General features: G+C 28.0%; 1 protein-coding gene across 1 annotated transcript; it reads left to right on the top strand.

Moving 5' to 3' along the window:
• Positions 1-277: 277 nt before the first annotated feature.
• On the top strand, positions 278-1,456 carry LOC136089997 (E3 SUMO-protein ligase ZBED1-like). Its single transcript, XM_065816101.1, has one exon. The coding sequence runs from the start codon at positions 278-280 to the stop codon at positions 1,454-1,456; it is 1,179 nt and encodes a 392-aa protein (XP_065672173.1).
• Positions 1,457-13,260: the final 11,804 nt, after the last annotated feature.

Raw genomic sequence — 13,260 nt, 5'->3', positions numbered from 1 at the left:
GCCGAAAAAAGTTAAGATCTCTTTTAACTGATTTATATCGAGAAAAAGTTGAACTTTTGAAATCAAAATTATTATCAAATAAAGTTTTATCTATTACTACTGACGGATGGACGTCCTGTCAAAATTATAGTTATATATCTGCAACTGCACATTTCATTTCTGACAAAACAAATTTCATCAGTTTTTGTTTGGGCTTTGCATACCTTAATGGCCGCCATGATGCAGATAATTTAAAAGAGGCTTTGCTTAAAATCGTAGAAAAGTGGATGATAAAATAATGAGTATAGCATCAGACAACGCCAGTAACGTATGCAACTGTCTAAATTCTTTGAAGATTTGTTTAAACATTCAACCAATAAGATGCATAGGACATGTTTTGCAATTAGTTGTTAAAAATGTCATAGATTTAGTTGAAGAAGGTGAAAAAGATAGTTCGTCTAAACTCTTTTTCATTGCAAGAACATTAACTAAGTGCAGGAAAATTGTTACATCTTTCAATCATTCTTCTCAACTTAATGATTTATTAGAGGAAAGTCAAACACGACAAGGTGTCGAAAAAAATCACATACTTCATTTGATTCAAGATGTGAAAACTCGTTGGCACTCTACGTTTTTCATGGCAGAGCGAATGCTTAAGCTTCACTCCTACGTAAAAGATATCTTTAATTCGAAACAACAATACAAAGATATGACAAAATATTTAATCGATGAAGATGAAATGGTTAACTTAAAAGAAACGGTAAATGCTTTATTAAGCTTTAATCAAGTAAGTGTTTTACTATCTGGCGATAGGTATGCAACGTGTTCTTTAATTATTCCAAGTATAAAGTACCTTGAGAAGCAGCTGAGTAAGAATAAAAGTGAAACTCCTCCTTTAATTGTAATATTGAAATCACATTTGTTAGAATCTTTACAAACTTACAAAGATTCATATGAATTAGAGAATATTTCCTTTTTATTGTGTGCCACTTTTTTGAATCCAAATTATAAAAGTTTTCAATTCTTTGAAAAGTACGAAAAAAAGAAATATTTAAAAATTGTGAAAGAATTTTTGTCAGGTTTTTATCTCTCAAAAAGAGTTGGTGAAATAATTCCAATTAAAAAGGTGACAAAGGAATCAAAAAAACTTAAGTTGTCATTTAAGGATGAAGAAGATGATTCCGGAAGTGATAGTGACAAAAATGTAACCTTAGATTTAAAAAAAGAAATCAGTGAATATATAAGATTGTCAGTGCACGAACAAAATGTTTTAGAGTTTTGGCATCAATATGTTTTTCCAATATTGTATTGCATTTCAACAATGATTTTATGTACACCTGCTACCAGTGCACCAAGTGAGCGTCTTTTTTCTGATGCATTAAACAATTTGTATGCTAAGCGAAACAGGATGACGGCTGAATGTTTTCAAATGTTGATGTTTTTGTACGAAAATTTAGAATTTTTTAATTTGGTTTAAAATTGGTGCAATTTAATCAATGTAATACGGAAATATCTTGTTGTAATAATTATTTTTGAATTTATTTTATTGTTCTTAAATAAAAACTCTTAAATTTAGAACTTGAACTGCTTTGTTTTAAAAACAATCAAACAAGGTTGCAACATGTTTAAAAAATGATTTTATAAAGTTGTTGCTCTCATGTTTGGGACAGGGGGGGACCCCAGAAACTTGAGGGCTTTTATGTTTCCAGGCTACAATTATCGCAATTTTTTGCAAAGTATCATTATCCGATTTTCAATTTTTTTTTTTAGAAAAACCAATTGCTTAATTAGATTATAAAACTAAGTGCAAAATATGAACGTAGCAAGTCTTCCCGATTCTATGTTATTTAAATTTAAGTTTTTTTACATTTGTAAATGTATTTTACATTTTCATGAATTAATTATGACCCACCCAAGTTTATATTTCATAATGAATGATTTCATTAACCTTACCTTTTCTTTATAATTCTACAAAAAATGGCGTCTTTAATGCGGTTCATTTAAGTATTTCAAACTTACTTTTTAAATAAGATTGCCTCTAGTTAACTTTAGATCTTACTTTTCACGCTAAAACTCTTATTTTCTAACAAACTATCTACTCCAGCTTGAAGCAATTTAAAGCCAAAAATTGCTGCTGCCTAGTATACAGCCATATTTAATATAATTAAATGAGATTATATACGACTAAAAATTTTTGATACCAAAAAAAAAACATTATTTTGGGAAAAATATATCGTAACTTAATTTTTTTTTAACAAAAAGTGAAAATGTACTTTAAAATGATAGATATTCTGCATTTTTTAAGTAATTAAAAAGTGATAAGAAATTTTCTGGTTTGATAAAGCGACCGTTGCCATTTAACAGAATGTTTATCTTATTTTACAGTTTTACACAATTTAATTGCGGAGGTTGCATTTTTAAATGCGGACGATGAGCCTCTCGGTAAATGCTATTAAATGTTTTGCATTTTAAAAACTCTATTAATACGTTTAACATTTGGTATGCATTTTAGAATAAATAAATTGCCGAAGCTTAAATGTACTTAAATTGTAACAAACATAACCTAAATACGCCAACCAATTTAAGCGCAATTCTGTGCTTATTTGTCCGTACGCTGAAAAAATGAGAAAATGATAAAGTTTTAATTATGAATGTAATGATAACGTTGCATATATAAGCTTTCGCATTAAATGTCAAGCTTGTTGAGAAAAATGATGGAAGTTAGCGTTAATAAATTGGTACTTCTTATCGCTTATATGAAGTTAAATATTTAGAGACTAAGTATATTCGCTAGTATACAGGGGGGAGGGGGGAGGTGGTAAGTTGAAAACTGCCGTAAGAATAATTGCCGATTAAAAATTATACTTGCTGAGTATAAGAATATATATATCGATTGCTGAGATTTGCTAATAATTATAATAACATCTTAATTTGCCGAATGATCAAACTAAATATCGGTAATAGCATGGCCTATAAGAGATGGACGTGCAACCTATTTTTTTTTTTTTTGCGAACCATGCTCATTGCGCATTGTTACAAATCTTTTGTTTTAAACAATAGAAATTAAATTATAAAGTCTGTCGGATTCGTCGAAAACTTTTGGTCTCGTCTAACCAGTTACATCAACTTCCTTTTAGTTATTCAAGATAACAGCAATAGATAGCGATTCCACGGCTCAACGAAAAACATTTGACGTTTGAAAAAAATTACGTAACTTTCATGAACTTTACTCTCTTATATCTTTTTGTATGCTTAAGCAAACAACTTAAGGTTTTTTGCATCAATTAGTGTTACTCAACCTCTTTCCAGTCATATATAGAAAGTACTATGGTTTATATGGCTTCATTTAAATTTTATCCATATCTTAAGACCACTTTTAAGAAAAAAGCTCGAAGCGGGAACATTTTTTTAAAACAAAGCTTTTAGAGGTTAGGATTCCTTAGTACCAAAACACATCCAATTTTTATAAAACTTTCCGTATACATTAAAAATGGGATGACAAATCAAATGGAATGTGCACACTTTTTAACTTTTATACATAAATTTTTAGTTCTTAGCGTTTCAAAACTTCAAGGTTTATTTTTATAGAAAAAAAAGTGTTTTTTAAAAGTGTCCAGGTGGAAATTGCAAGTTTACTCTTTCCTCTTTTTATAACAAGTATTTATTTATGTTTTCTTGAAGAATAGGTTCTAAGGATTTGTATATAGAAATTATGTATATATATATAACTATCTTCCTTCGCATATTTTATGACGTTTTTTGTTTTGATTTTGCATGACTTTCGGTGCCATAACAATGCAAATTTTCCATACTCAAGCCCTATACCTTTCGTCAAAAAATCATCAATTATTGCACTACAAAAAATTCAATAACTTTAGATCCGCTTAACTTCAAAGGCAGAATGACCCCTCATTTTTTAAGTCAAGTCAAGCTCTATACAATGATATAAGTTACATATGTTTATTTGAATAATAAAAAAATCGTCAATATGGCTATGACGATTGGCTACAATAGAATCAGATTTTAAGTTTAATTTTATATAGCTAGATATTCCTTATATTTTAAGAAATAACACTGATAATAATATAGAAATTGAGATCATTTACTTAACTACTTTAGTACATGTATAACTAGAGATATAACAAATAATACAAAATATCAACTAGTTTTGTAGCTACTTAGAGAATATTGGTTTCATGTCCAGGGAACTACACCATCTACTATATTGCTGTAGACTTATTGTTTATGAATATTATAGAATTTTTTATTTTTATGTTTAACAACAGAAATATATACAGTTAAGGATAAATAACTTATACATAAAATGAATATAAATACAATAAAGAAAAAAATAATTTGTCACAGTTTTAAAGAATTTAGCAAAGCCAATTTATGGCAAACCGCAAGAATAACTAAGTATTTAATATTAACATAGCATGATTTACCAGCTATATATAAACTAATTTTTATTTGACAAAAACAAATGGGTTATTATGTGCCTTTTATGACAAATGAAATAGTATATGAAATATGAAATACGAAAACATGAAATATCTGGCTACATTTTGCAAGATGATTATAAACTTGAATAACTTTTTAAAAGGTTTTGCATCATCAAACGAGTTATAAAAAAGCCCATTAGAAAATACACCTACTAAAAAACAATGCTCAGTGGAATATATATTATGGAGCTTATAGAGTAGTCGAAGCAAAAAATGGCGACATATCGGAAATAATACTCAAAAAATACACAAAACTAAGGCTGGTAAATGAAGGACCAAGGAATTGCATGAAACCAGACCTTGACTAAAAATTTTATTTAAGCATTTTTACTTTTCGCTTTACTTTTTTTAGTCATTTTAAAATTATCTTTACAGATCTATTTTATTATTGATGGAACTTTGTTTACACGAAAAAAGTTCCTAAATTTACAAATGTTTATCTTGGAAAAATGATGAAAATCTGTTTGTGCTGACAACTAATTTCCTTTTCCTTGGTGTAATTTGTTTAGTAATTTGTCAACACGTGAAGTAGTTACTTATCCTGAACAGTCTTATTAAACAAATGCTATAAAATTTAAACTAATACTACGTGATCAGAGTTTCTGTTTAAAAACTAAGGGCAGCCATTTTAATAGATTTTTTTGTTGACGGGTGAAAATTTAGAGTTTGTCGGAAACTCGCATGGCTCGCTGATTTCTGCGGCCTCTTTGATGTGAAACAATAGGTTGCACGTCCATCTCTTATAGTTCCATGGTAATAGATAGTGAGTGTCATACCCCCAACACCACCTTCCCTTCTCGCTGGCTCCAATACTATATATCACTAATATGAAAATGAAAATTTATAGGCAATGTATAATAAAATCCAATTTTAGGAATGTTATCTGGGATAATTTTTCCTATGTTGCTATTTTAAGCCTTTGAAATAGGATTGTTAACCGAAAGGTTTCAAAGATTTCTGTAAAAAAATCTTTCAAAAGGGTATATACAATTAGTATCTATTTTTATTCGTAACGAATATATAGAAGCATTAAAATTTGTCAAAGTAACTTTCGCAAATAATACTTCTGAAAATTAGACTTTCGCAAGTTGCTATTTCAAATAATGCTCTTCCAAAACTTCCAAAAGTTTCACTTTCGGAAGTAGCACTTGAGAAATGAGCGCTTTTAATAACTACGTTTCGAAATCTATAAAGGAAGTTTATTCGCCTAACTGCAAGAAATGTGAAAATAAAATATCTGTATATATCAAACTGTTTGTAATGAAACTTTATCTTCAGTATAGCAACATATTAAATTTTTACTAGTTTGTTTTTTCAAATAATGATCAAAAAATTTATTTCGAAAGGAAAATTTTCGATAAATCCACTTGAAGAACGGTCACTTACGGAAGAAAACTTGAAATTCGTTATAAAAACAAGATTGAAATGTTCCATTTTTAAAAAATCCGTTCAATGAACTAAGTAATTAAATGCTCATTGCTCATAAGTGTCAATTATCGCGCATGCAAATTTTTATGAAGTAAAAAACTGATATTATTTTTTAACTGAGTCCTTTCGGTAGGTTTCAAAAATCTTCTTTCGAAATGAATCAATTAGCAAGTTTCTTTTCGCTTGTGATTCTTGCGAAAATTTTATTTTTCGTATATTGCTTTACCAGCGGCGTGGGCAGGATTTTTTTTGATGTTTCAGATATGACACTTTTAGGCATCGTGCGAACTCATAACTCAAGAATGTTGTTAAGTCAAATGAAAATGTTTCTCAAAAAAATTGCGTTGATTGGAGCGTGAGAACAAAAATACCCCCAACAAGTTGGCTTTCCCAACCCCGAATTAGACGTTAAATTAAACTGCAGAATGTTAATTAAACGTTTAAAGGGTGCCTTTTTTAGATTCTGTGCCTATTGGGTGTTTATAAACAGTTGCAACAACCGCATTGGAAGTTGTCTCAGAGCTGGGACAAAATTCTAATAATCAAAGTTGATTTAATACGTTACGAATTTGATTTGACGTGCCCCAATGAACCATATTTGGGACATTCAACCGCCACAATAATGTGCCATCGTGTGTGAAAATTTCATGGCTTCATAGGTTATTCAGTTTTTAGTACTGAAGCTTGTTTTAATCGACTAATTTTAGTTACGCTAAAAAGTTAGTCGACTAAATTTAGTTACGCTAAAAAGTTAGTCGACTAAATTTAGTTAGACTAAAAAGTTAGTCGACTAAATTTAGTTACGCTAAAAAGTTAGTCGGCTAATTTATTTACGCTAAAAAGTTAGTCGACTAATTTTAGTTACGCTAAAAAGTTAGTTGACTAAATTTGGTTAGACTAAAAAGTTAGTCGACTAAATTCAGTTAGACTAAAAAGTTAGTCGACTAATTTTAGTTAGACTAAAAAGTTAGTCGACTAATTTATTTACGCTAAAAAGTTAGCCGACTAGTTTTAGTTAGACTAAAAAGTTAGTCGACTAAATTTTGTTAGACTAAAAAGTTAGTCGACTAAATTTAGTTACGCTAAAAAGTTAGTCGACTAAATTTAGTTAGACTAAAAAGTTAGTCGACTAAATTTAGTTAGACTAAAAAGTTAGTCGACTAATTTTAGTTAGACTAAAAAGTTAGTTAAGTAATTTTAGTTACGGTTTTTTTAGTTAAGTTAGTTACAATTTTTAGTTTTGGTCACAACACTAATCTCTAACAGAACGATCATTTTGAATTTTCTTTAGCATATCAATAACAGATATCAAATGTTCTTTTACAACATTAACTTCATTAAATTTCGAACACCAACTTGTATCACCAGCCATTTAAGGCTTAGAAAAAGTTATATAGAGACTGAGTAGTTCCAAACAATGACACAGCATCGAAATTAACACTGGCGGCACGTACTCAAAAAGTAAATTCAAGCTGTGTGCACAGCAAGGAATAAAAACTAACACGATTTTTAATATGAGAGTCGATTGCATATTTATCCCATTACCATAATTGCTTATAAACTTCATTAAATTGAAAAATATTCCGCTGTCCTGTTTATTAATGCCACGACCATGTCCGCGTAAACTTTTTATTTTATTATTTTCTGCTCAAAATATTTTTTTAATACAGTTTTTAAAATATGCTTCCAATTATTCACTTTGTATTTTAGTTTTTGCTTTTGCTGTTTGCAGTAAATCGTCAGTTGAACCACCATGTCTTTTTCGCTTTACAAAAATTTTCCAGTTGGTGAAATTTTGTATATGAATTTTTGTCCAACTTCACAAACTGATTTAAATTTTTCCAGTCTATAAAATCGTTGCAACTGTTAAAGTAACCAGAAGTTTTAATTATTGTCTAAATAAAATACATGGAAAACAATATAAAGCGTCGTTATTCTTGCTATAGAACAACCATGTCCGTTCCATTTTTTTCTACACTTCTTGATTTGTTTTCCAGGCGTTGTTAAAACATCAGCCATTGGTTGATATTTACTTCTTTACGCGGGCTATTAACTCATTTTTAAACACTTATGCCAACGCATAGCTACGCCTCTGATTCCCATATACATCAAATGAAGCAAGCTAATAGCAAAGACCAGTATACAAAACTTAGTTGAAAGCTTTTGATATGTCAGTTTTCAGCAGTTTTCTATTAAAGATTTTATCGTTTTATTGTTTATTAAAGGCATTATTGTGCATGAAATGGAAGCGGTGGGGCACCATTTCGATTTAATGTACGATAAAACCTTTCTGTCAAAACGGTCAATAAGACGACAGTAGAACAAGAAGATCAAAATTCGTTGTGATTGAGTAAGTTTTTAGACTCAAGACGTTTTTTAATAAAACCTAAAAAAGACTTAACAAATTTGCTAATAAGAATACAAAGAATGATTAAACAATAGTCAGAGTGGTCTCTGAAGACTAAAAAAACCGCAACAACAGATGCTATTTTCCATCAGACATGAAAACAAGATTCAGTTAAGCATTTAAAATTTAATTAGTTTGGAAAATATTAAAAAGAGTATTTGAAAACAATTTTGTAAGAACATGGTATAAATGTAAAATGTTGTTTCGAGTTGTAGAAATTATTAACTGATGTTAAATTATTAACTGTAAATAACTTTAGCAACAGAAGTAGGAATGATTTGGATATTTAATAATGAATAAGCACATTTTTTTGAGACAACAAGAAGAGTGTGGCCATTAAATTTAAGAGGAAAAGTTTTTTGTATAAAAGTTCTGCCTTATTATCGGAAGAGTAATAAGATTGGGTCCAGAGGTGGAATGTTTGACTAGCCTTTATTAATAACATTTTAAATGATAATCTTCTTTTTGAGAAATTTATTTTTTATTTTTGCGTTATTTATTAATCTTTTACTTTTACTTATACTGTTTATTTGCTTTTGCTTAATTGGCAATGAAAAGTATTATAAATATAATTAAATAAGTTAAACTATAAAATGCTCTACCAATAAGATGTTTTTATATAAAATCATATCTTCTTATTTTTCAAACCAATTCTTAAATGTTATTTTTGTCATTTAATATTTTAATAAATTTTGTTTCTTTTATTTTACAAAGCAATTGTTATATCTTATTTTTTGAAAAACTATAAATTTTAAACGATATGCGATATATTTAAATTTTCTTTCATAATATATATCAGAGATATATACATTGAAACTATATTTTATTGTCAAACTATATTTTGTCTAGTAATGACGCATTTTTTGGGGCTTAATGATAAGACTAAATTTGTCTTCTTCTAGCCCCGGTCATGTAATTATTTTTTTATAAGTTACGACTGTAAATTTTTTTTTATCGGCAAAGTGTAAATAAAAAAAAACATTGTTAAAAGTTTTCTTAAAGCCTCCAGAATCTAACCAGAGGTATTCCGATGGGGTGTAGAGGTCCGTTGATCAACGTCGTGGATAGCCTAACAAGAGACATTGGTATGGAAGGAGGCGTGAACTAGTTAAATGCTCTCCAACGGTGCTTTGTGATAAGACCGTAAGGACTTCTGGAAACACATAAATAACTACAAAAATAAAGTTAAACAATTCATACTTGATTTTCACAACAAAAAGTCAAATTGATTTGTAAGAATGTGACCAGATTGAGATTGAAGTATTTGTTTCACGCTTGTCACGATATTAAAATGTTGTTTAATTCAGTTAACATGGAACTCATAAAACTCACAGAATGGCTTAGTGAAAATAAGTTATCAATTAATTTAGATAAAACAAAGTATTCTTTTTTCCATCGCTTTCATGAACGCGATAAAATCCCTTTAAAACTTCCAAAACTTTATATTGGCAGTCAATTTATAAAAAGAAAACAATCATTAAAATTTTTAGGAGAACTCCTTGACGAAAACGTTACTTGGACAAATCATATACATTATCTTGAAAGTAAAATCTCAAGAAATATTGGCCTACTTTATATAGCAAGGCCATTTTTAAATCAAACTTGTTTAAAATTGTTATATTTCTCCTTTGTTCATAGTTATCTGAATTACGCAAACATTGCTTGGTGAAGCACAAATCAAAACAAAATTTAAAAATTTTTTAATAAACAAAAACATGCAATGAGAATAATATCTAATGTAGGCCGTTTACTCACTCCAAAGAACTATTTATAAAGCTGAATATACTCAATGTCTACCAAATAAATATTTTTCATCTTTTAATTTTCATGTATAAAGTTAATAAAAAAACAACACTAAACATTTTTAATTAGTTATTCAAAATAAATAAACATAGATACTTAACCAGATACTCAAACAACACCTATATTCAGCCCAAACGTTTTTATGCCGCAACTGAATTTTCATTATCCATTAGAGGACCAAAAGTATGGAATAAAATCCTATCTAATAAACTTAAAACTCTTGAAATTCTTGACGAATTTAAAGTAAAATTGAAGCAAATGCTCCTAGTTAGTGATGGAGTGCTTGACTTTTTCGGGTGACACAGATAAGTTTTTTCGATTTAGTTTAAAGTTTATCTTTGTCAACCCTTTTAAGGATTTGGTTGAAGCATGCTTAAATACATACATACATATATATATATATATATATATATATATATATATATATATATATATATATATATATATATATATATATATATATTTTAATTGGAAAGGTTTAATTTCTTCTCAATTCTGTGTTTTATTATTAATTTTAGTATTTAATCTTAATTAATAAAAAAATAAAAAAATAACAAATAAAAAGTTGTTAAAAACCTTTTTTTTTTATTCTTTTTTTTATTGCAAGTTTTACTTTGTGCAAATTTATACTAATCTTTATATACTTATTTATTTAATATTTATTTCTAAGAATTTGTTATTTTGCTTTTTATTGATTATTTTATTACTTTAAAAGTATTTTTTTTTTTTATAAAAAAAAAAAAAAATTCTTTATGACCCTGTAACTTTTTACTTTTGTTTTATCTTTTTAAAAATAAAGTTTTATTTTATATATATTGGTAACATTTATATACTCTATACGAAATTATTTATTTTTTGCGGAATCCATCTCGGGACTTGGCGATAAGACAAATTGTGTCTTCTTCTTGCCCCGGCCAACCGTATATTGGAAATATTGGTTGTATTTAATAAATTTTTTGCCGTATAAAAAATATAAATAATTTATATTTTTTATACGGCAAAAAATGGAGAGAAAAAATAAAGAAAAAAGGTAACTATCATAGTATTTTCAAATCCAAAGATAATTGCTATCACTTGATAATTCAAACCAAAAGATAATTGCTATCACTTGATAAATCAAATCAAAAGATAATTGCTATCAACTTTTTAATTTTTAAAGTAACTTTTTATAAGGACGGATAAAAAGTTACTTTAAAAATTATAAATATTTTTAGCAGATAGATAAAAACAATTTGGTGCAGCAAATTTTATTCATGTTTAAAATTATTAGAGAACTTTATTTTATGTTTATAGGGGAGACCGGGGCTAGTTGACCTCAGGGGTAAGTTGACGAACTGCGTTTATCTTCAGAGCCTTTCATCAGAAAGTGAAAAAAATGACACATAAAATTCCTAATTGACCATTTCATCATTCTTTATAGTGTTGTCAGGATTCGCGCATGCGCATGGAAGATGTTAAAGTTTATGTGTTTTTTGGACAAAAACGTAACTTTTGGAACATTGCTTTCTTTTTACTTTACAAAAAAAAAAGTTGGTAGTATGAAAAAAAAATTATTGTAAAAGTTCTAGTCACAATTGGTTTACTATATCCAGTCAGACTATTTTTTCAATGTTGCCGTTTTTTTAGGATTTATAGACTGTTTATTAAAAAAAAGCCTTTCGGGGTAAGTTGACAAAATTTTCACGGAGTAAGCTGGCTCATAACATTTACTATGGAAAAAAATATATATTTTTATAAAATTAATTTTTTTGTTTTTTTTAATTTTTAACAATATTGAAAAAACTTACTCTTACAAAAAAATTAGAAAACTTTCTTTAGGGTTTTTTTCACAGACAAAAAGTGGGATACTGTTTTGGCTGTTATACGTACTAATATTTGGTACCAGCTAAAAATAATATTAGATTTTTGAGTTAAATTTTTTACCAAAATTAATAGTAAAAAATTTTCTAAAAATTTTGCACTTAATAGTACATTATTAATCATTTTTATAGTTTGCTCCAACTTACCCCGTGGCGGGGTAAGTTGTCACAATTTTTTTTTTTTTTTGGAGGGCCCAGGAAGGCCTCAAGAACTTTTTTTTGTAAATGAATGCAAATTTTATCAGCTACCCAAATTCATACTCTTTGAGACTACACTTTAATATTTTCAAAAAAATTAGGCTGCTGTTAGGGCTACAGAGCTCATAGAGTAAAAACCGAGCCAACTTGTCCCGGTCTCCTTAAAATATAAAACTATCTATGTCATAAATAATTTATTTACATAGTGGTGGACGTCTGTGAAAATGAAATTTTTTTTTGATTTCTAATGTTTTGAGCATTTATCACCTAAAAAAAGTGTACAGCTCAAGCCAGAAGATAAAATTATACAGATACAATATTAAAAGACCTTGATCAAGTAATATTAACTTAATTCTATCCACTTGTTGATTGTTTCTAGTTGTTTGATTTGATAGACGCAACTGAACGTTGAATTTAAACTGAAGTTTTATGATCTTTAGACAAAATGATACTCCATTCTTCAATTTAATACCTGGAAAGTATTATAACCCGGAGAAAGTTTTAAAAAAATAGTTAATTGGTTTTAACACTTTTTAGAACGTTTTAATTTCAATTCAAGTACATATACAACATATTAAATACCAATAATAAAAAAACGACTGTTTCTTAAATAACTCTTTAATAATTATTTAAAGTAATTCACTATTTAATTTTTATTTAAGAACTTGTTCTTTAATAAAAATCAAGTAATGAATTACTTTAAATAAAAATTAGTTTTGATTATCATATAATAATTTGTTACTATTATATGAGTTTGCTATTAATTAAGATTATTGTATAATAATCTTAATTTTTAAAAGAAAAATCTTTCTTTCAATCAGTTTATTTCATTCATTCACTTTTCATTTTCACTCATTGATTTCATTCATTCGTCTAGAACGTCTTTCAAAGACGTTTTAGTCTTTTTATATTCAATATAAAAAGACTAAAACATTCTATTTCAAATAGAAAATCTGATTTGACTTCCATCGATATAGAACTCAGCTAGCAACAAGCTAGCAATATTCTTAACGGTAAAGGCATCGATTTGGTCACGAGCATCGTTAGCTAAATAAGCTAGCAACTAAATAGAGACAACTCGTAA

The sequence above is a fragment of the Hydra vulgaris genome, chromosome 13 (assembly GCF_038396675.1).
Source record: "Hydra vulgaris chromosome 13, alternate assembly HydraT2T_AEP".
Classification (NCBI taxonomy): Eukaryota; Metazoa; Cnidaria; class Hydrozoa; order Anthoathecata; family Hydridae; genus Hydra; species Hydra vulgaris.
Note: the sequence above shows the minus strand (reverse complement) of the source record. Positions and strands in the feature narration are given on the sequence as shown.

What these genes read in the sequence shown, in the direction of transcription:
- LOC136089997 (XM_065816101.1), top strand. Translation starts at nt 278, where the DNA reads ATGAGTATAGCATCAGACAACGCCAGTAACGTATGCAACTGTCTAAAT.